General features: G+C 40.9%; 2 protein-coding genes across 4 annotated transcripts in view; both read right to left on the bottom strand.

Moving 5' to 3' along the window:
- Positions 1-2,158: 2,158 nt before the first annotated feature.
- On the bottom strand, positions 2,159-18,441 carry LOC110080727 (chymotrypsin-like elastase family member 1). Its single transcript, XM_020796855.3, has 6 exons — positions 12,090-18,441; positions 10,229-10,338; positions 6,522-6,616; positions 5,369-5,649; positions 4,588-4,751; positions 2,159-2,390 (listed from the first exon to the last, which is right to left on the bottom strand). Exons 1-6 carry the CDS (start codon positions 12,184-12,186, stop codon positions 2,214-2,216), a joined length of 924 nt encoding a protein of 307 aa, XP_020652514.3. The 5' UTR covers positions 12,187-18,441; the 3' UTR covers positions 2,159-2,213.
- Positions 18,442-19,291: 850 nt separating this feature from the next.
- The window catches only part of GPRIN2 (G protein regulated inducer of neurite outgrowth 2), a 30,077-nt gene continuing 24,486 nt past the window's right edge, over positions 19,292-24,882 (bottom strand). For all 3 annotated transcript variants that reach the window (XM_072995078.2, XM_078391016.1, XM_072995077.2), the window contains exon 2: positions 19,292-22,688. In XM_072995078.2, coding sequence (XP_072851179.2) covers positions 20,917-22,674 — 1,758 coding nt within the window. In that variant the 5' untranslated portion in view covers positions 22,675-22,688 and the 3' untranslated portion in view covers positions 19,292-20,916. The remainder of the gene's footprint in view (positions 22,689-24,882) is intronic.

Here is a 24,882-nt window from a genome sequence, read left to right as displayed (position 1 = left end):
GTAAAATTTGCAAGTCTTGAGCTTTAGAAAACGTGTGACATAATGGTGTATTGGGGCTTGGCACACCTGGATTCAAAGTTACCCTATGGCCATGTAACTCACTGGGTAACTTTAGGTAACTACACTTTCAACCCTGGGTTGTTGTGCAGAGAAATAGAAAATACAGCCATCTAGGTCTCCTTGAATTCCTTGGAAGTTCAGTTTGTTATTGGGATAGAAATTTTATTAGTCAGCATTCTCAGGAAAAGATAATGCTGGGGAAGGTTGAAGATAGCAGGAAAAAAAGAAGACCAAACGTGAGATGGACTGACTCACTAAAGGAACCACAGGCTTGAGTCTGCAGGTGCTGAGCAGGGCTGTTGAGGAGCGGACATTTTGGAGATCGCTCATCCATAGGGTGGCTGTAAGTTGAAAGTGACGCATGAGAACAACAAAGAGAGTCTTTGTTGCTCTTGGTGCGACAAATTAACACTGCTAGCCCCCGAATGTTGTTCTCAAAATATTAGTCTTTCCATCAACACAAGACAGGTGGAAGACATGGGAAGTGCTTCCACTCCAGAAGTACCAATGCATTCTGACTGAAATGAAAAAGAACATCACGGAGGCATTGCCTTGCTTAATTTATGCACTTTGAGGTATAACCTATATTAGGGCAATATCCCTAGTAAGATAGCCAAAGGGACACAAAATGTCTGCAAGCATTTAAGATCTCCAGATCTTTTCAGGATGACTTGATATGGAAATCATGTTGTGGGTGTGGTGCTTCTACATTTTATGGAAGGGCTTACAAACATTCTAATTAAACTCAAGTCAAATGGTATGAGGATTTCCTTTTCAAGTGGAGCAGGCCTTTGACATATTGGGACCAAGGAACACAGGGAAGTTTGATCCTTCTCTTTTAAAACACAAAATCCAGCTATAATGTAGCGAGTTAGGTCCTTGGCTGTGGAACCAGGCATCAGGAGTCTCATTCCTCTTGGGAGAAGAGTTCTAAAGTACAACCAGAAGAATGGAATGGTAAACCAATATTTCATTTCTAGGGAACCCTGGAAAGAGTCACTATAAGTCCGAATCAATGTGAAAGCACATAATTATTAATTATAAACTCAGAACTGTCTCCATCCTGTGTGAAAACTGTAGGCTTTTTGATCAGTGAAAGAGCTCTGACATAATTGTGGAAGTCTGTATTTTTCTTATTTAATTTCTCTCCAATTTCACTGCTTACATCCTTCTGCTACACCTACATGTATATGTAACTGCCAGCTGAGAATAAAGCTTCATGTACCTGATAAAATGGACTCAAGTGCATGAGACCGAATGCCATGATAAATCTATTTGTCCTTAAACTACAATGCAATTCATTGTTTTTGTTTTACCATAGTGCCATCTCTGTCCATGCTCAAGACATGTAAGCTAAAACTGAAACATTCATCTCCACATAAGCAGACATGGATGAAAACTTGATAGTCTTTAATTGTGTGGAAAGGAGAGTTTAATCACCTAACATCCAGAATGTTGGTTTTACCACCCTGCAACCTTAAAACAAATCTCAAGTATGTTTTAAAAATCAAAGCCAAGCTTTTTGTTACACAGCTTCAAAGTTTTCTTTCATGCCATTTGCTTTGTATTCTCCATAGATGTTTTTCATGGAGCTTGTTTCAAAGGGCCTGTTTATAGGGATGCATCCTTGTTTATCTTGTCTTTAGATAAGGACTCAGGCTAGACATCACAGTAAGCAAGGATGATTTGGGTTTTTTTGTGTGTTGTCTCATTGCATTTCTCATGATCAGAAGTAGCCAAACAACCCACAGACCTTCTATTTGCGCTTTGTCTAGTATGACATCCAACCTTATTAAGCCCCAAGCTTCTCCAATGTCTTCCCTTAGGAAAGCATAAATAGTTTTATTTCACACAAAATGATAAATTATGGACAAATATCCATGGTTTGTTACTTAGCCACTCACTCTAATCAGTTGGCATGCAGTAGCTACCTGACCCACGCACAACAAACAGGCCAGAATTCTCTGCAATGAGTTTGGATAGCCAAACAAGCACTGTACTGTACTTTACCGCTGGGATTGTGAGGATTGGATCCAAACATCTGGGCTCAAACCTCCCTTTCCCAAATTTAATTATTATGAAAATAAGCACATACTCCTCCTTTTACAAAGCATTTTATTGGTGTTTCTGCACTCTCCTTGTCTCTTCCGTCTTTACAAAAAAAAGTCCCGAATCCTGATTGCTTCAATCCAGGGAATATATGCAGATGTCCTAGTAAAAACTGTTGGTTTGTTCTGTACTTGGCATCCAACTGGTCCAAAGCTAACAACCCCATGGACTTCCCATATATCTCTTCGAACTTGGCAAAGAAGTGGGCCACCTGAATCTCCCTGAAAGAAGGGAAAATGTTCAAGTGTTGAAATATAGAAGACAGTATCGGCCTAGGTATGATGAGTTAGTGAATAGTATGTTTCTCTCTCTCTCTCTCTCTCTCTCTCTCTCTCTCTCTCTCTCTCTCACACACACACACACACACACACACACACACACACACACACACACACACACACACACACACACACACACACACACACAGAGGGAGGGAAGAAGAAAGTGTAAGAAGAGATGATGGATGGATGGGGGCACCTGGGTCAGCCCTGGGCCAAGACAGAGCATGAGGGGCACGAAAGGGTGGCCCCTTAAAATTTTCTGCCCAGGATGACTGCCCCATCGCCCCCCCCCATGCTATGCCACTGACAACGACATTCCCCCAAGCAATAGTGAGAGAATTTACATTTGGATCATATCCTGCTGATTCTTAGAAAGCACATTAATGTATAAAGTACAAGCATAGAGCTTAGCAATAGTAGCACAATTAATCTTGTAATTCAACCCATTCAAAAAAAGTGGGTGATGTACTTCTGATGTTTTTGGAGGATAGAAGATATTAGTTTCTGAAGAAGGAAATGGCAGCAGTTAAACCCATAAATGAACACAGCTGTCTGTCCCACGAAGAGGTTTTAAGTGCATAGGTACCGCTTGTAGTTGCTTACTATGCAGCAGGAAACGTTTGCTCAGAGGTACTGATTTTTGGTGTGTGTGTGTGTGTGTGTTTTGTACAATAGGACCCCTTATCCATGATCATTATCCACTGATTCACTTATTCATGGTCTGAAAATATTAAAGAAAAAATATTTCTAAAAGAAAAACATTAAAATATATATATTTTCACAGATATTATCAGAACTGGCCACTAGAAGGAGCCAGAGACCATACTATGAATACTTGTTAGTGTACACTGGTTCTTAACCTTTGTTACTCAGATGTTTTTGGACTGCAACTCCCAGAAGCCTTCATCATCAGCTCTGCTGGCTGGGGTTTCTGGGAGTTGCAGTTCAAAAACACCTGAATAACAAAGGTTAAGAACCACTGGTGTAGAATACTTTACATGGTCTCTATCGCCCTCTAGTGGCCACTTGTGGTAATGCATGCGAAAATATTTTTTTTCAGTGTTTTGCCCTTTTATCATGCTCTCTCTCTCTCTCTCTCTATATATATATATATATATATATATCACACATACACACGCTCTCCACATACACACACACACACACACACACACACACACACACACACACACACACCAGCATTCACTATTATCCACAGATTTCAGTATCTATAAGGGACGTGGAACTACTTCCCAGTGGATAAGAGTCCTCCTGTATTTCTTCTTGGTGTCTCTTTTTTTTAAAGAGAAGGATGAATGCCAAAGATAGAATGGCAGAGGACTGTTAATGGTAGAGGATTGCTAGTCAGTGATTTTCCATCCCCATGTTTATAACTTTTTGTACTGCACCATCTAATTCAGAGTCAAACCAAATTATCTTAAGGGTTGCATAGTACGTACAAGCATACAAGTGGGAAATTTAAGCTGCCATTTCCAGCCTACTGTGATGTGGGACGCTTCCAGATGGAGGGGTGACTCATAGCTCTAATAATCATTCCTCTTCTTCTGCAACTTTGAAGTAGAAATGTATCTGCTTTTCCATACTACTGAGAGTGCTTTTTTTTGCTTGTTCATAACGCTATGTTCCATTTAGCCTGTTAGTATGACAATATTGTTTATGTCAAAATCCTCCCTTTCAAAAAGACACAGTAACACAAGGTACCCAACCTCGGGTAACCCAGATGTTCTTCGACTACAACTCCCAGAAACCCTGGCTTCTGGGAATTGTACTGCAAAAAAAGCTGAGTTACCCAAGGTTGGGAACCACTGCAATAATGCTATGGGGATGTAGACCTGTGAAGACTGAGCTACTCTTTTGTTTTATTTTAAAATCTTCAATATTCTGGGGCCCAAGAAATGATGGAAGAGCCAGGGGGAAATAAAGGATGACAGTGACTTGGTGATGTTATAGACTGGCTACCTTGGGAAATGTGCATGAATGACGTATGACAATACTAATTTCACATTAAATGTCTATTGTGAACACACTTATGAAGGATAGTTCTGAAGGGTAGTTGTCCACTGATTGCACCTACAACAGATAACATAAAAAGTCTCTGAATAACAGCTGATATCTGTACCTGGCAGGCAGCAGGAGAATATGCAGTATCTTCATATCCTGCACAGAGCATTGAAGACTGAACTTTGTTTCCCCAGAATTTCTTAAGATGGCACGTGTTGAAATCTATGACTGGTAAGTTGGCCTGGTTCAGAACCTCAGACAGAGTAAAGTTTTCTTTCCCACCTTCAATATGTAAAATACAAGAACAAAAAACATTTTAAAGAACATTTCTACCTGAGTTATTACATTTAAATGAAAACATTTCATTTTTCTTTTCCTTTTTTTTAAGTGCAGCAAACAAAACAGAAACAGACCTACAGTGGAGGTCTGGAATACTTGTAATTCTCCATCCTCTATATTTAGTGCAGGCTACACACAACCCACAGACTAGATATTCCCCTTCATGCCATTTCAACCACCACAGCACCCATGGGGACCTACAGCTTTCAAGTGCACCCCTAAAAAGTGTTTAAAGATGGTTGAGAAATGTCATTTTGTGCCCAGTAAAGGTTGGGGAGGCATTTTGGCTTTTTTTTTTTTTTTTGGGTGTATTTTAACATGACACAAAAGATTGTTTCAAAGATAAAATGAGGAGAGATACCAATGTAGTGATTGAGTGAGTGAATGAGAGGTTTTTTTACCCTGTCTTTCTCCTTTAAAAAGGCCCCAAGGCAGCTTACATCATTAAAAAGACAAAAGGATTCTCGAAGCAATGGGATAGAAATGTATTGCCATACTAATGGTAATGTGTTTGTCTATGGCTTCACTGAAACAGTGTAGGCAGAGGTACCATGAAATACCTCTTGTGCCCCCCCAGCCAGTCACCCAGCAGGAGTATCCTGGATGAAGAAAGCTGTCTCTCTTTGGCAGGCATGCATAATGGATAAACCTGTTGGCCATAATGTCTCCCACAGGCTTCACCAAAGCAATGTCATACTCCAAGTCATTTATCTGAGGGTAATTGAAATGTTCGTGCTGATAGATGCGCTTCACTTGGTAGCTTCTCTGTGCAGGCTCAAGATGATTCAGATTATGCTTGCCCAAAATAATTCTCCAGTTTGTGACATCTTCTGCCTGTCCCCTGAAAATGAAATAACGTAGGACGAGGTGTGTAGTACAATGCGATATCCAGTATACTTTTTTCTCTTCCTTTCCTATATCTGAGGATAAAACTAGAAAATACATTTGTATATTTAGAAGAGGTGATCTTCAAATAGTGAAGAAATCTGTTTGTTATAGTAAATACTTTTCCTCACTTTTGTATCTTGCATATACGTAGCGTCTTTGCTTTGTTATTGGTCATTGGTAAGCAAATATGAGCTTAATTTGCAAGTCTAATTGCTAATCTGGTTGCTAAAAACACATTTCTGAAGCAATTCCCTTGTCAGAGCCAAAACAAGTTAATTAGAGGAAATAAACATTTCTCTCAAAGTCTAGCTTGACCATAATTTTTCATCATAAAATCACTGACCACAGACTAGCAAAGCCACAGGTACTCTGAAACAGTTATTCACCCAAAAGTTTCCCCATATAATTCAACTGGAGCTCTTCCTCAGGGGCAGGTTAATACAAATCATCTATTTCCTATTTCCAATTTACACCTGACAAATTATACTGGCAACAGGCAGGTCTCCCTCTTTGTTTGTGCCAAATGTTGGGGAGGCCATTTGAAGAGAAGAAAGAAGGAGGTGCTTAGCCTTTCCCCTGCATCTTACTCTCCTAAGCTCTCCTCCTTCAGCTTCTTTTCCTCTAGTCAGATTTTATGACCAGAAGGGAGACTATATCCTGGCAAAAGGAAGTGTGGTGAAAGGGTGGACCCACGCTCCTTCTCCATCCTTCTCCTCCAATATACTAAGAAGGAGAATGTTCTAAGATTGTGCTGGAGTGGTCCATGATAGGTAACTATTCTCCACTTGTCTGACTCTACCAATCCCCATCTAGTGCAGAGCTTACTTCTGGAAGCAGTGGGCAGCTGTGAGAACCCAACGTTTGTGAATGAGGGTGCCACCACAGACGTGAACAAACTTATCACCTGATGTAGAGCGTACCTTGGAAGGAAAAACAAAAACAAAAATGCATACAGGTCATTGAAAAAGAAAAAGATATAAGGTAAAAAGTAAGCTCTATAACAATGCGGTAATCAGAAGGCTCAAGGTTGTTGTATTTTTTAAAATGCATTATTTTTTCTGTTACATATATACAGCTGAGATCTGCAATAGAACATTGCAGTATAGACAGATAGTGATTCTGGACGAAATACAGTACCTTATACGTATTCTATTTCCTTTCCTGCTGTTTTCTGTTCGGCCATGAAAATTCACTGAGGGTGTGGAACTGATAAAACTCCTTAAATATCTCACTTGCCTTGAAATTCCTTTTAGGGTCAGTTCTGATTTGACGGCACACCCACACACTCCATCTCTCTCTCCAGTTAGGACTAATAACTGGATTTAGGCCTTTTTAAAAATTACTACCAATCTTAAGGTTCCTCAAAACTTGCTGACACCTTCCTCTTGTACATGGATAGTGTTGCTTTGTCTACATGAGGACCAGCCCTTGGAGAGGTAAGTCAACTATAATTATATGGCCACATTTAGAGATTTGTGTTAATAATGAGATAATGACAAGAGACAAGTTGCTGGACAGCTCTGCTGGCTGGCTATGTAAGATGGTGGACTTGAGTATTATCTTTCATGTTTTGAAATTAGAAAGGTTAAGAAACATTGTAATTACAGCATTTTAAAATCTGGCGACTTCCAGCACTTCAACGGTTATTGTCAGGGGTTTCCCCCCCTAGAAGAATTGTTGGGGCTAAAAGCTGTGTTGGCCCAGCTTTGTAGTGGCAGAAATCCAGTAATAAATAAGTCACAACTGGAGTAGACCCACTGAATCAGTGGAACTGATGAAGGGGTCCAGTTAATACATATAAAATATAGCTTAGCCTAACCGTAACCATTTTTGCTTTCTGTAACTGCTATGCTGCATGATTAAGTTTCTGCTTACTAGACAGAAACGTAAATGAGAATGGCCACCTGCATTCCATTGCTTGTAAGTAACTGGTCTAATGAAGAGTTTGTCCTTGGACTGATAAGAGATGGGTGTCTGGTACGGGACCCAGGAAGGATGAGTTATGGCCCATTGCCTAGGCACTTGTAGCCTTCCTTTCCCTCCTCCTCCACACCTCTTTGCCTCCTTCCTTTCATGTTGAACTTATAAAAATGTATACAGTGGTGCCTCGCAAGATGAATTTAATTCGTTCCGCGGTTAATGTTGTCTTGCGAAAAATTCGTCTTGCGAAACGTGTTTTCCCATAGGAATGCATTGAAATCTAATTAATGTGCTCCTATGGGCAAAAAAAAAAGTCAGAAGAAAGTCAAATTTGGTTTACAAATGGTTTATTAAGTGCTCTTTAAAGCCATACATATTGTGCAGATGATTTCAAAAATTTAAATAAAAAAAATAACTTTTTTAACATCATAGAAAAACATTTAAAAATCAGCAAACATGAGGCAGGAACAAAAAATGGAAAACATTCTTTTTGCGAAGCACGGCCATAGGAACATTTGTCTTGCGAGTCATCAACCCCCATTGCCGAAACCATTTGTCTTGCGAGTTTTTTGTCCTGCGAGGCATTTGTCTTGCAAGGCACCACTGTACTTTGGTATGTGGGGCGCCTTCTCTCATGCTTTTCTTGTGAGTGGGGTTTGCCTTATTTGCTTTCTTTCAGCTGAAAAAAAAACAAATACTTATTGGATCTCTCTGTCTCTGGCTGATTGATTAATGTGTTAGAGACAGGCAATAAATACTAGGAATTGGTCCAGGTACCCTTTACTTACATAAGTATTAACTCACCAAATCCCCACTGATTCCATGAGCTTACACTAGTTGTGACTTCTGGATTTCAGTTGATGTGTCCTTTGGGAAACGTGTGTATGTGAACATTAAGCAATGTCAAACCCTTAACTACGACTACCATTTATCTTTGTCCCAGTACTCGTGGGACATGTTTCTAGTTTTCATTTAAAATGCAGCTTTTCATCTCATTGTAGGCCATGCTGGCAACAATAAGGTATGCACATGCTCACTATAAACATGCACTGCCTAACAGCAGCTTATAAGCAAGAACAAGCAGGAGTTTGAATTTTGTATCCTATTCCCCTTATCAGGCCCTCAGCAGCCCCTTTTCTTTCTGCAAGATATGTGGTTGAGGAAAGATTAAAACATAACAACGAGAACAACAAGCTATAGCAGCTGTGTGGTAAGAAGAAGCAAAATGAAAAGGCAAAACTACCAATGTTACTGTGACTACAGTATTAAGGAATCAAGGCCTATGATGGGAACAGGCCCAGTTTAGGAGTAAGAGATTATTCAAGATTTTCCTTTATTTTTTTTAAAAACAGTTCTCCACTGCTAGGGGAGGACATTTTCAGATTTCATCAGTTTTGCCAGGTCTGACAGAAGCCCTTCTTTGATGTTGCTAAGGCTGAATTGTCCTTATAAAATCATATCGCACCTAAGGACGAGCTGCCTGGCAGGGCCTAATGGCAACCACCAACAGCAAGAACCAACCCAGCCTTCCTGATCCTCCTCTTTCCTCATGCTCTTGTTGTATTTCCCACATCTTGGTCAGTGAGCTGTGCCTCTCCTTACTTTTTCATCTTTCCCTGAGGGTTCGTTTGGAATTTTGGACCCAGAGGGGAGAGCAACCTAGCTGGCAGCTGCACCACTGAGGAGGAAGAAATGTGACTTCTGAGGGAATCTTCTTGTTCTAAGGGCCTCCGAGGATTGGGTGCCAACACTAACATGGTTCTGTACCAGTAAATGGCAACCATTTGCTCCAAAACATAAAAATAAAGTGCAGCACTGGTGCGTTATTATTGCCAATTGCCATGCAAAAATTCTGGCCTCGCTATCAGCTGTGGATGTTCCGACCCTCCTTGGCATTTCCATACCAACCTTTTGCTCTGAATTCACATCCTCTCTGACCTCTCCTTTTCCCCCCAAGTTTGGAAAAGTTACTTTTCCCAAGCTATGTTTTTGTATTATTATTATGAATCCACACAAAAGTGTTCTGTACATACACTTAAATGCATGGAAAGTAACATGATTACACCTTCATGCCCAGTGTCCACCATCACAACTCATAATAAGCCTATGTCTCAGGCATCAGTGATTGCAACATAATCCTGCTGAGATCTTGGGGGATAACAATAGCATTCCTGTTTTAGTGAAGGAGTGTTGCAAATGTGTGTTTTAATTTAAATGACCAGTTTCTTTATATATTTTGCATTTTCATCATAATGAAATAGTACTATTTTACTATGATGAAAATAAAAAAGTTCTCTCTCTCTCTCTCTCTCTCTCTCTCTCTGTGTGTGTGTGTGTGTGTGAGAGAGAGAGAGAGAGAGAGAGAATTCCTTTTCAGTAAATTAATTATCTCTAGGTCTCCACCCTAGGAACAAAAGCTGCCTAAATAATATACATTTAATCAGTAATCTGTGTTCTGGACTGAGTAGGGAAGTAATAAAATGGGCTGAGCTGAACCTCAGAAGAGGAAGTTAATTGTCTGCAGATGTTTTTGAGACATCTGTCTCTGAATCCCGCTTCCACAGAACTTTGTACATGCCTAGTTTGCCAATCTCTGCTCGAAACCTTCATACCTGTAAAGAAACTTGCCAGGGCCAAGAATGAGGCCTTGCTTCAGTGCCTGCAACAACTTTTGCATATATGCTTGGTTGGAAATATGCAACGCCACAGTTTTGAGGCCAGTCTAAAAGGAAAAGGAGAAAATAAAAAGCATTGGAAATGTAAGTAAATTTTGAACTAGTAATGTATTCTTCGAAGGGGGGGGGACTTTTAATTTAAAGCAAAATGTTGTAGTACAAAACATGCAGATCAAAGTGCCTTGTGCTCACTCAAATATGGGCACATTGATGCATTCCTCTTGCACCTTAACTTCCACCAAAGTGAATACTACAGCATAATCCCATTAACACCCCACCATATAGTATATCATTTCAGAGAGTGGAAGAACTGGGATGAAGCACAGGCTTTGATAACATCAACATCTATAAACAGCAGATTTACAGTATAGTCCTAGAGAACTAGGGGTTACAGGAGTGGTCCTACATCAACAAGGAGCCAAAAGCAAAAAGGATAACCCATTGCACTTAACGTTGATATATTTACAGTTCAATAAAATAAAATTAGAATGTGAAACAATGAAAAATAAAATGGCAAGAGCCTGCCAGTTTTTTTAGTTACTCTGATTAGCCTGAGTCCTAGAAGCCAAGAGCAGTTTTACAGGTTATTGAAATACTGAGTAGTGTTCTGGTTGTACAGTTTTCCTTAAATGCTCAACTAAGCAGGCCAAAGATATAAATACAAGGAATTACTCTCGAATATATTCAATGGGAAGAGCGAGCCTTCCAAGACTCTAGTTCTGTGGCTATTGGCTGTACCTTGCTTTTGAGAGAATCATCTCTGAATAAATGGTTCATTTTAAACTCTGAAGGTGCATTTGGAAAATCTTCCAGGTTTGGTGCTGACAAATGATACAATGAAAGTCATCATCACAAAGAAGTGTAGTGCTATAATGATGATTTTTCTGCACCCTAAAAAAGGAACGTTAGACCTGAGAGAGCCACTGCAGTGAAGGACATACAGAGCAACACGTGCTAGAGTCAGCACTGGGAATTCCCTCTCTCTTTTCTTTACCCACCTGTAAAGTGGCAATGTCCACTGGTTCTTAACCTTGGGTTACTCAGCAGTTTTGGACTGCAACTCCCAGAAGCCTTCACCACCAACTGTGCTGGCTGGGGTTTCTGGGAGTTGCAGTTCAAAAACATCCGAGTAACAAAGGTTAAGAACCACACTGTTGGTGAAAAACATAGATGCTTGTTTATGCCCTGAAGCTGGGACTACCCGACAAATTAAACACTAAAGCAACATATTTAATGCACATCGGCTTGATAAGCATCTTCCAACACAATCATGTACTGTATTAGAGTGCACATGTATTGGCAATACGTCACACTGAATTTACTTCTTCTCCAACATGTTCATTCTGTCATTTTTCCAAGAAGCTCAAGGCAGGGCACATCGCTCTTGCCTTACCCTCTGCTCCTCTCACCAACCCTGTAGGTAGGTTAGGCTGCCAGGAAGTGAATGTTCTCAGGTTATGGAAGCAAACCTCATGGCTTAATGGGGATTTGAACTTCGGTCACCTCAGTTCCATCACAGAGGATTGCCATTCTTACCTCATTGTGCAACCAGGACACAAGTGAGTGCAGGATGAACAGCCCACAAGACACAGCACACCATTTCTGTGAATGGCCTTCTGTGCTTGGTGACTCCCACAGGATTCTGGCCTTTGTTTCATTTATGGATGTGAGATAGTGCTCCTGGCACAGGAACAGCATGGGGGGAGGGAGGGAGGGAAAAGGGGAGGAACGGCCATCGTAATCTTAATGCCCATACATCAAGCCACACCACCACAAAGAGATTTTGATCACCACTTACCTAAATCCAGAGCTCTAGGAGGGAATACCACTCGAGGCAAGGAGACCTTTGTGAAAAGGAGCGCCAAAAACAAAACAAATAAGCGATCCAAAATCATTGCCCCCCACTACCGTTGGGGGGGCGGAATTGATCCAGTGAATGTGCAAAGGGAAACTGAAGTTTTGTGTTGACCTTGAACGTCACTGCTAAATCCACTAGAGAGGAAGAGACCATAGCTCTAGCTTGTTTTTTATTTCACTGTTTAGAAAGCACAAAGCACAGAGGATCAAAACAGCCAGGCCTAGATGCTTCTGCCGGTGATGAGCACTCCTTTTCTTTTTGATTGGCTGCAGGAGGACTGTTCTAATCAGCAATTTTACATGGAAACCCCCCAAATGAGTCATGGAGATGCTGCAGCAAGACATGGTTGCACACACAGCTTATCAAAGTTGCTTTTTTCATACTACAACACCCAGAAGTCCCAGCGAGCACACGCATGCTGGCTAGGGGATTTGGGAAGTTGTAGTGTTTTAAAAAAAGGAAAGGAAAGTCCCCAGGCTCTGGTTGTATGTCCGGGGCATATCAAAGAAATGTTGCCAATGGACCAATAAAAAAACCCTGTCCAGTCCCAACTTTGGTTCCCACAAATGAAAGTGAGTTTGCTACTTTCTTCTGTAGCCTTTCTCTTACAGGCTTGCTTCTATAAGTAGCCTGAAAAGGAAAGAAAAAGGGGAAAAAAGGGAAAGTTATATTGTTTATATCTACAAATTGGGTTGTTGTGGGAGCAGAGTTAAAAGTAACTCTAGATAGACAGGGCTTCTCCACAGCCTTTAAAAAAACCTTTAAAATGTCCACAGGTAAAAGGCACAGGGGGATGATTATTGTAAATACAGTATCAGCACGTTCCACCACTTAAAGTAAGGGAAATGGCCTTTTTCCTACCTTGAAAAAGGGCAGGAAGTTAACTGTGTGCCCAGAACACCTGTGCAAGGCAGAGCAGAGCCTATATACCCACTGGTTGCACATACACAGGATCTTGCAAAATGCAGTATTTCTAACCCTACATGCAGACAGGAATTTTTCTATTTTAAAAACAATATCTGAAATTCTTTTAAACATATATGCCAAAGGCATAACTTTGGAAGTGAATTGCCATAAATTAAGAAATCTTCATAGCCACAATCTGTAACATGCAGAGTTTTGCAACTCAGTGTACAACAAAAATATACCTCTATAAATTTCTTAACTTGTGGCAATTTGCTTCCAAAAGGTACATCTTTTGCGTAATGCCCAACAGGATTTCTGCCAATGTCTTTATTTTACTTCATGCAAAATAACTAGTCTATACTTCCTCAGTGGTGCTTTCCAAAAGTATTGCACAGAATAAGAAAGCAAAACGTTGTGAAATTTCTGATGTGAAATTCTGAAGAGAATGAAAAGTGGCATGAAAATGCATTTGATAAATGATATTACGGTTACATAAGCCTAACTGGCCAAGATTAACGGTGATGTATGGAGGGGGGAAAAGCGAGAATTCCAGCTACAGGAAGTAATGCCTGCCTTTTTGATTTCTGTCATCTCTGTCTCAGGCAGATTTTCAAAAATTTTAAAAGACATTATAAGTAGCTGTTCAGGTATGACTGCCATGTTTTCCTCTAGTATTTCAGTTTTCAGCGAGATGAAAAAGCAAAGTGTGCTGCTTATATACCGCCCCATAATGCTTCAAGCACTCTCTGGGCGGTTCACAAGTTAATTATGCAGGCTACACACTGCCCCCCCCCAACGAGCTGGGTACTCATTTCACCGACCTCGGAAGGATAGAAGGCCGAGTCAACCTTGAGCCAGCTACCTGGGACTGAACCCCAGGTCGTGAGCACAGTTTTGGCTGCAGTACAGTGGTTTAACCACTGTGCCACGAGGCTCCTAGAAAACCCACCTAAGTACAATTTTTTGTATTTTCACAGTGATGCCATTCATGTGCTCACCAATTCAAGCATATGTCTGCGTTCATTACGCATCCTTCAGTCTCGAAAGACTATGGTAATGTACTCTGTATGGAGGACCTGGAACAGCGTCCAATGTGGCTGAGGAGGCCGACTCGAGAGTGACAATCCCTTCCACACTGAAGACAAATCCAATCTGTCCCCTGTCCAGCTCCCTGATTTTGCTGCTTTTATGACTTCCTCTTTGCCTCGGCCTGCTGGACAAGGGTCTCTTCAAATTGGGAGAATGTCTGTGTAAGGTTCTGCATAATCCCTGGTCCTGTTCCACAGGTTTTAGACTAATAGAGCATTTTCTCTTATGATCTTAATGGACTTGTTTTACCATGCAGCCTAGGAGAGAATTTTAGTTTAACTTAAAAAGCTGTACATTGCATTGTGAAGACTGATTGGTCTTAAAGAATGTGTTACTTGTTTTTCTCATGGATTTTGCTCTAATAGAACAATACTAACACCTGCTTTGGTGGATTAGGGAATATTCATGTTGAACCATTCGCCCGGCAAACACTAGGTGGCATGAAGTAGCTTCTCCATGGAAAAAAAGTAGCAAAGGCAGTTTAATTCGCTGACTGCTCTTGACCCAGATTCATTAAATTACACTGTTTTGGAGGTGTGTGTGGAGCACATGTCAGCTTCATGATGCCTCTGAACAGGCTGCCACCCAAGTAAACCTAAGTTGGTCACAGGGCCATCTTTTTCTTTCATTCCTGTGGAATTGTCTGTGATCAAATCCACTGGAATGGTTTCCTCATTTCTACCCTTGAGTGTCAGATTTTCTTCCGGGATGCTTTAAGGTGAAGTATACGGTGTCATCTGCCGGGAGCCCGATAAGCACAAAGGTGACATCTGGTTAGGTCACATATTAGACAGGATTAATACATCTGAAGACTCACAAGCTGCAGCTCAGGATTGTAATGCTTCATTGCACTGATCCTTCTCTACGTGGATTTTGAGAAATAGAACCAAAGTATCTAGATAGTATAATAGAAAGTCTCTCTCTTTATCATGGAGTTGAGGAGTCCACCTGGAGTTCTAGTTCTGTACCTGACTACCACCCCGTTTCAAAAATCATTCATAGCTAATCACATATCTGGCAAGAGTCATCTCTTGCCCCCTCATACTCGACCAGTGCAGCAGATGGAGGCATGTTGTGGAAAGGATTGTGTGGTTTCTCTGCCATATCAGATTTATTCAATGATCTGTGTATCAAAGCTTTCACTTTACTTGATAACCTTTGATAAAAGTGAACATTCTTAGTCATATGCTGTCACAACCAAGAAATCGGCTGGGATTTGCAGAGGAAGGAGTAGGGTATGCTCAGACAGTTTTGAAAAGGTTCTGTAGTATAAGCTGGAGCACAGCTGCAATGGATATAAGCTGCCCTTTATAAATACACTGGAACACACATATTAGCATTCAGTCCTGTAGGGAACAATGGTAGGTGCAATGTTGCAATGGGAGGAAATCCTTCCCTGATGCCAGAAGGTTTAGAATCAACCACCACAGCACACAGCATATCTCGATGTACAAATCCTCATATCCTCTGTAGTCAGTGCTTTGCCTGCACACACATATTCACCCAAGTAACAGTACACATGTATCCTAATAGCTAGTTATCACATTAGCCAGCTCTCATATTTGTATGCTGCCCTTCCCACCGAGGAAGTCAGATAAAACACAGATGAGGGTTGATACTGCTTGGAGGAGTTACTTTTGGATTACAGCTTCCAGAATCCCCTAGCCTGCAGGGCAACCCATCTGTATAAATTGTGTCTGGCTGGCGGACTATGAAGAAATCCGATGCTTGATGGTAATACTTCCCTGCCTCTGGAAAAAAAAAAAACCAAAAAACCCCCCACCATAATGATTTAGAAGAGTCAGCATCTGCTGAAATAGTACTTAGGGTCCAGGATCAATCCTAGCAGGTAAGGAAGCTGCCACATCCCAGATTGATATGTCTTATAATCATATGACAGCAAGTCAATTCTGACTTTTGGCAAACCTTTTCAGGGTTTTCCAGGTTGAGAATACTCGGAATTGATTTATCATCCCCTTCTTCTGGGGGGCGGGGGTGGTGCCCTGGGACTGTGCAACTTGCCCAAGGCCACACAAGCTGGCTCTGCTCCTTGGAGACACCATGAGGAATTGAACTCCAAACCTCCAGCTCCACAGCCAGATACAAACCTAAAGCACAAAGCTATCCAGTTAGCTGTGAAGGAACTAGCTGCATAAAATCTTAAGGAAGAGTAGCGTTTCCCTGGGACTTTAGGTAAGGAGACAATCTTAGGTTATTTCCAAAGAAGTACCTGAGTTAGACCATTTCAGCATGTTGGCAACTCTAAAGGTGGAAAAGGAAAGAAAAGAGAATGAAGGCAAAATTTTGTGGCACCAGTTGATTATAGTGTTGGTTTTCATGGATGAAAAACCATTTATTCATACTCAAACATAAATGCCAGTTACACCCCAATATCTACACTGGCAGCACCATCAAGGGTCCTATAAATGTCAGCCATACCATCGGGGGCTCATTTACCTGTTCAGCCTCTAAAGTGATTTGTGCCATTTTCTGCCCGCTGTGCACCTCTCCTTTCTACATAGGCTAAACAAGACAAGCTCTACCACAAACAACAAATAGGCACAAATCTGTTGAACAGGAATAGCAACACAGAGAAGCCCATTTCAGAACACATCAACCTCCTAGGACATTCAGTTCAGTATTTCCAAGTGGCTGTTATAGAAAAACAGAATCACAAAGGAGAATCAAGAGGGAGCCGGCAAAACCTGGTTACATAAATAAGTTCCATTCATTTCTAAGGGTTTGTGTAGAGGTCAAGGCTTCTTACTTAACTTCATATATAAATAACCAAGCTTTCTGTAATAGAGGTACCAAATAGTTGTGTCCCTTGACAGACTCTGACCTCTGTTCCAAAAACAACAGTTAGCATTTCTGTGGCAACCAGATCTGCCTGGCAGACACTTTATCACCTTGCGAGGAGCTGTAGTCCCAAGCAATTAACATTTCGATAGTCCCATTTTTGTGTTAAGGAGCCATGAGAATATGTATACATGTAAAAGGACATCATCTTTGCACCCCTTAGGCCTTCTGATCCATTAAAGCTCACATTGAAACAAATCTGTTAAAGTGCCACAAAACTGCCTTTTGCATCCCCGCTTTTCCCCCTTTAATTTTGTTAAACCTCAGATGAATAGTGCTGAAGGAGGAGAAAATCCGACTTTAATTTTTGCAGTGGCTTTAATGGCTGGGTTCCCATCTCATTCCTACTCATATCTAGGCTCACTGGCTGAATGTGAACGTGTCCGTTTCTGTGTACAACAGGAAATCCACACTGATTGTCTCTCACACTGAAACACTGGCTGAAATCCTATTGCAAATTGTAATAAATTGAAATAAATTGAATAAGCCCTTTCAATGAGTGGCGATTGAGTGAATCAGTTCCTCTGTAAGTTGCCAATTCAATGGGCCTACTCTAGTTGTGACTTACTATACTAAACAGGATCCCATCTACTATTTTGCAGTTGTTATAAAAGTGACACCTTGTGTGACATAACAAGGGTCTACCCTTGGTCCCAGTTGTTTTGTTTCCTAAAATCTCAGGGAGTGGAAAGCTGCCAACCTAATAGCCCTCGTTACACCAGTTTCTGCCACTAATCCCATAACGTCCTACTCCATTGGTTGTTGTGGGTTTTCTGGGCTCTTTGGCCGTGTTCTGAAGGTTGTTCTTCCTAACGTTTCTGTGGCCGGCATCTTCAGAGGACAGCACTCTGGCCAAAGAGCCCGAAAAACCCACAACAACCATTAGAACTCGGCCGCGAAAGCCTTCGCGAATACATTTCTACTCCATCTTGCTCTTCACCTCACTACTTACCCATCGGCCTCCATGCTATCCATCTAGTTGGAATCCAACACTGGTAGTGGCACTTACCTATTGATGCATCAACTGTACTCTAGGACAAAATGCTCACAGGGACTTAATATATTTCCTTCTGAGGAAACATGGCAGTGGTTGGTTCTTTTTAGCTTAGGAGAAAGGCAGACAAGAGGGGTAGAGATGTATAAAATTATACATGGAAGACTCTGCCTCGGAGAATACCCTGTGTTGTTGCTGCATGCCTTCAGGTTGCTTGCAATTTATGGTGACCCTATGAATTAGTGACCTTGAAAAGATCCTGTCATTCACTCAGGCCTTGCAAACTCAAGGTCATGGCTTCTTTATTGAATCAATCCCACTTTTGGTCCTCCTCTGTTCCTGCTACCTTCAACTTTTCCCAGCATTATTGGTTTTTTTTTTTCCATCTTGTCTTCTCATGATGTGCCCAAAGTATGATAGCCTCAGTTTAAATGTTTTTTTTTCTTTCTACAGAAAGTTTAGTCTGGATTTGATCAAGCACCCACTTATTTGTCTTTCTGGCGGCCCACGGTATCTGCAAAGCTCTCCTACAATGCTACATTTCAAATGAATTCTCCCGCCGCCCCCCCGCCCGCTTTCTTCACTATCCAGCTTTCACATCCACACACAGTGATTGCAAGTAAACTAATGTCGGATTATCTTTGCCTTGCTTTCTAGTGTCATGTCCTTGCACTTGAGGATCTTTTCTAATTCCCTTTTTAAAGGCCATCGTTAGCATTTTTAAATACCAAAGAAACAGTCTTTCCCCTTTACTTCCAGGCTCACGGTTGTTTTAAAGCCAGCATATGTTAGTTTGGTTAATCACTGCATTGCCTCATATGCGGCAAGCTGGTTGATCCTGTCTGAGCTTTGGGCTCCTCTCCCCCAGCTTCCTGTTCCAGCTCAGTTTTGATTAACCACTGTTTAGCATCATGTCTGGGTTATAAACCATGATTCGTTATTATTATGATTAGCTAAAACAAATTAGTTTAATAACTCATTATTTAAAGTGGATTGTTTTGAGTAAACCATAATTAATAGTAAACACCATTTTGTTTGTCAAAAGTGTATGTGTTTTTATAAAAAAAGTTCCCAGATATTTCCCTCACATCTTTACGAGACCAAATATCCAGATTTTGCTGGGCTCAAACCACTGCCCATGCCACCTAGAGCTAATGGGGGTTAGAATCTGACAATATCAAAAGGGCAGCAGGCCCCATCCCCTCATCTGCCCACCCCAGTTTAGCATTCCATGCAAAACCAGCCAATATGCATTGAAGGACTCCCATCTTAAAATTCACTAAGCTTTAATCCATTTCCAAAAGCAATCTGTTTTTATTGTTCTTAGAAAGACACTGAACTTGTCTTAATGCCACTCCTCACCATTTTTGCTTATTTTTGTGTAGTTCACATTAGTTCAAAAAACAAATGTCCCCAGTAATTGCTGTATAGCAGAATGGTAAACTAGCCCAAGATTAAACATTCATAGTCAAAAACAGGCATTCATGGCTCATGTAAGCATCTCCAGTAACACTATATATTTGTGTCTTGGCAACAGCATAAACAACTCCCTCAGAGAATTCTGAATGTAATTCCTCATGGCGGAAAAAAAAACCTGCTGGCAATATTTTGCCAAAAATGCCATGTTCATAAAAGCACATAATGATTTGCAATGCATCTGGTCTAGAGGAAAGAGAGATTTATAGTACACAGCAGGATAATTCAACAAATTATCTAGTAATAAGGAATGTATTTTCATATTATGCTTTTTTCATAAATCACATTTGTTTCTGTGTGAAAGTATAATATGCAATTAGACTCTAATATTTAAAACTACATAAGGAACCTAAGAGTGGAACAAAATCTTGGACCAAAACTTAACACGAGAAGATAAATTAATCCATTTTTCTATTTTTAATAACAGGGTTTTTTATAATCTATAAACATATAGAGGGCAATGATATGCCCCAAGCCCTTGGTTTAAAAAATAAAATAAAATAAAACTTTTCTGGAAGTATTTATTATTCAAAGCTAGACAACAAGGTTAGAATACTACCGTGCTTTAATTTAGTTTAGTTTTTAAGTTATCATCCTTGCTTTCTGAGATCAAGTCTACATGTTACTCAAACTGAGGTAGTGGTGCAATTTTAGACTGCTCCAGGCGAGGCTAAGTGGAGAATTTATACAATTCTGAACTATTTATTTGGGCAGAATAGTATTCTGTCTGTTTATTTTGTTGGTTATAACAAATACATTTTGTTTATTAGTTAGCTGCCTTCCCACAGTTCAAAATTATGTATATAATAATTAAAATTCGTACAGTAAAATACTGACAATATGAATAGCAGTCTAGCAGAACCAAAAAGAATCCTACAAAAATCAACCAGACGATCTAAAAGCCAGATGGAACAGGTGTACCTTATAACACTTCCTGAAGGCCAACTAACTATGCTGGTAGGTAGGGAAACAATCATTTCATCCCTAGAGGAAGGTGATGTATAATGAATTCCCTCCCACTAACAACACTAAAAATACACACGCTTCCTAAATGTAGTGATTTTCCATGTTAAATAGAAAGCTTAGCACCAGTCTTCCTGTCATGTGCTACTTTATTTCATGTGGGGAGATCTGTATGTGGATAGCCATTATATTATTAAAGATAGAGAAAGGTCCCCATCCCATCCAGCATGTGAAGTGAAATGATCCAGAATTTGACCACCTAATTCTCAGCAGTATGTAGGTCAGCTCTGAGATAGGTATCAAGGTCCTCCCTAGAGTCCGTACCATGTAGAGCTCTGTTTTAGACCTGCTCAAAATCTCCAATTAAGTCCCAAAGGGACTCCATCTCCTGTACCACCTCTAAGGTGTAGTGTTTATATGCAGCTCTTTGGGAGTTTGTTTATGTTTTTTCCAGTGGGCCCTGGCGTCTCCTGGGACAGTTTATTCCATTGCTGTGCTAGAACGGGCACAACAGCTTGGATGTAGACAGTGCATCATTGTTCTAAAATATGTTTTCCTTCCCTGTTTAGCTGACAGTTCATCTGGACTTTTTCTGGCGGTCTCTCCTGGTTCCGCCTGGAACTGTTCTATCTGGATCTCAAGATGCTTCTGAATGGCCATCCCAAGAACCTCAGGATCAACAGCGGCACCATAGACTTCCCATGTCATGCCTTCATCATCCCACCTCACCTCCCGTATTGGAGACTTTTCACCTTCTGCTTCTGGTTCCAGATTAACCTCTGGAAAGACATGAGGGTGGCCTTCTGCCACAACAAAAGGGCTTGTGGCTGCAGACTTATACTCTTTTGTTGGAAGGGTTTGTACCTCTGCGTCTTTGCACTCAAACAGAGGCGGCAGTCCCTGAGTGATGTCATTCATGGAGGTCATAGTCCATGTGTCCTTAGTCTTCATGACAGTATGAATGCCATCTTGGTGCCTATTCATGACCGGGTATGTGGTCTTCATTTCATCTTCAGCCCTTCTTGTTTGTACATATGGGTGAGCATGCAACATGTGTCCACCACGTACATTGCAGCATCTCATTATGTGTTTTGCATCCAGACCTGACTCACTCACAGAAGACACCAGCTTTGGAAGGGCTACTGTTTCTGTAGAAGGCAAAGATGGACAATACTCAGGATGGACTTGTACTTTCCCTGATTCACTAACTGAGCACAGCAACCTTGGGATGAACTGGACAGAAGGTATTGGCAAGGAATGGCAGTAAGCTGGAATGGTGCCTTCTGCCTTCATAGGAGACTGGTGCCTCATGTTGTAAGGGAAGGCAGTATTGTTATGAACAGCCATAATGCCAGATGGATACATGGCATGTGACATGTTACTGTACACAATTCCACCTTGAGCATACATAGCCCTATGTGAGAAATTATTCCCAGGCATATGGGATGCAAGAACAGTTGGCTGATATACCCCAGGATCTGTAAAAACGGTAACATTGTGTGCTAAAGTACCATCATTAAAAACATTAGTGGGCACATTTGGGTCTCTAGGTGAACTTGGGATTTGACTCACATGGCTTGGAAAATCCAGGTCATTTTCACAGGAGTCTGATCCATATCTCATTCTTGGAAAAATTATATTGCCTGTAGAAGTGCCATAACCACTGTTGGAACTCATAGGAGAGTATGTGGCACTTGTCTCCAAATGAGAAGCAGAACTGTGTTGCTTACAGCTACATGTCAGATCAGAAAGGCTTCTCTGAACTGCGGCTTCCAGTTCTTCTCTTGTGCTCCCATGTTTCAGATCAGCCCCAAAGGCTGAAGACACATTCTCAGTGGTGCTGCTCTTGACAGGCGTTCTAGCGCCCGTCCCTTCTGCCGGGGACTGGTCCATGTACAGGAAGTGGTTAGTGCTTTTGGAAGTACTCTGTGTTGGTGACAAGCTGCTCACAGTTCGGATTGTAGAGGCAATTTCTGAATGAGTTGAAGACGATCCAAAACTAGGGGTGCTTCCAACATCACTCTCCCTTGCCTGGGCTTTACAGGCAGAACTACTGAGGCTTTTCCGGAGTTCATATTTGCTGTTCTGTTCTTCCCGAGAGCCCATTCGACCAATGCTTGCCAGACTGGAGGAGCTCTTAGAGAGAGGCTGGTAATTTAAACCCAGAGTATTGCGAGAGACTGAGTTTAAGGTTTCCTGATGAGAATGGGCATGGAACTGGTGACTGTTAGTTTCCATGGCAAGCAAGAGTCCTGTGGGAGAAAATGACAGGCAATTAACAACAGTTCAAATGTTTCAAAGCTGGGTTATGATTGTGAAATCAGTACTCATGATTGCATTATGTCCTAGGCCAGTTTTATCTAAAATGGTCTTAGGCCATTTTATCTAGAAAAGACTGCTACTCTGCAAGAGGATCTAGCATTTAGGTGCTAAGTGAGGTCCTTCATTTCTTTTTCTTAATGCATTGAGTATTTCAGATTATAGTCTGGTGGTTTTTTAAAAATCTTCTTCTCAAATGTGTTTTTTGCTGGTTTTACTCCACTGCCTTCTGTTACTGCGGTTGACTTTGTTTTCTAATAAAGTTATCATGGGGGGGGGGTTAAACTGTACTTTTAAACAGTAATTTGTCGGAAAGACAATGTAAATTTGACAGGTATGTCAAGATGTCAGAATTCAGGGCCAAAATTGAGGAAAACTACTTGGTGCCTTCCAGATGTTTTGACTACATTGCCCACTACACATGACCACTGGCCATGCTGAAGTTGACAGAGATTGAGTGATTCTACTTTAATCCTGTCTTTTTGTTTAAAAAGCCAAGCACTCAGCATTGCAAATAAACCTGACTAAAAATAAATAAATTAACATAACTATTCAAATCATTGCAATAATCAGTTAACAAAATAATTTAAATGGCCAGTCTATAAGAAAAACACTCCAAAACATGTGGAAGATAGCTTGCCTACTCAGCAACCACACGAGGCAGATTTTCAAGGCACTCCTTGGAAACTGAGAAGGTGGTACCACTGTGAGATAAATCCTAACCTTGCCCTTCACCAATTGTGCTGCTGTTTTCTTTGTAGGAACTTCCTGCTCTATAGGGGCATGCTGTATCCTGGTACTGTGGTTTAATTATACATTGACTCCTTATACCCCATCCTCCATTTCCTCTTCTTTCGGCACTGGAAAAGAAAGGTGCTGTAAACCTCTTTTTGTAAAGGTTTGCTAGGGAAATAGACCTAACTCTGCTACGTTAACAGATTTATTAACAACATCTATGCAGAGTTTGAGATCATTTTCAAGATTTAATCAATACAGAAAAATGGGGAAATGGAGTGTTTGGAGGTAATGCTTTCACATAACAAGGAATGAAAAACATTCCTATTGAAAGTGATATGATGACTGGTAATACTGTTGTTGTTTTTCTTTCATCGTCATTGTTTAGTCGCTTAGTTGTGTCCGACTCTTCGTGACCCCATGGACCAGAGCACGCCAGGCCCTCCTGTCTTCCACTGCCTCCCGGAGTTGTGTCAAATTCATGTTGGTAACTTCAATGACACTGTCCAACCATCTCATCCTCTGTCGTCCCCTTCTCCTCTTGCCTTCTGTTTTTCTTTACAATGACAATATTTATTACTTACTTTTACTCATGGGGCCAAACATTTTGGGGGCATTTTTAAGATTTCTTTTTAAAATGAGGCCTTCATTTGGGCCCCTGGGGGACTGCATACATCCCTCAGGCTAAACTTTGTCCACCCATGTGTTACAGTATGAAAACATATGAAGTTTGTGTACCAATTCAGTCAAATGATCTTATAATAAATCCTGTTGCTTGCAAGAAGAGAATAATGTAACCCAGAATGTATTCAAGAACAAATGTCCCAAATTATTTTTATCCCCTCTTCCAGAGATTTCTCTACCCTTTATTCTTAATTCTTGTCAATTACGGTAAAACTTCCCGTGATCTCACATTTCTCTTTCTGTTGGCTCCTACTCACTCTCCAAGCCTCATCGACCCCTCCATGCAATGCAATACAGGGCAGGGAGGGGCTACAGTTAAGTTCCAGTGTTTACCAGCATTTGGTAAGATTAGCATTAACGTTAACGTTGTTTCTTAAACTGTGTTTGCATTTCGAAGTCTATAGCCGATTGTGCATTCGGGCACAGCAAACAAGAAAACATGACATTGGAAGTGGATATGTTATGACTTATGAGTACAAAACAGTTAGACAAGCAGAGGAAGGATTAGGATAGAAATGGAATTAACATCCACTATTTCTGGCTTAGCTTCAGAAGGGGATCTGGGATGCTTTTGCTAATTCCGCTGAACTGCTTTGCTTGAAACCAACAAGTATGTATGTGTGTTTTCCCTGAGTTATGATTAAAGCAGTGACCTACTTAACACAGTAGAAAATTTAGCACCTGAACAATAATGGATGTTATGTTTTG

Source organism: Pogona vitticeps, chromosome 3, assembly GCF_051106095.1.
Source record: "Pogona vitticeps strain Pit_001003342236 chromosome 3, PviZW2.1, whole genome shotgun sequence".
NCBI classification, from domain to species: domain Eukaryota; kingdom Metazoa; phylum Chordata; class Lepidosauria; order Squamata; family Agamidae; genus Pogona; species Pogona vitticeps.
The sequence above is the reverse complement of the archived record's forward strand: the minus strand, read 5'-3'. Positions and strand labels throughout refer to the sequence as shown.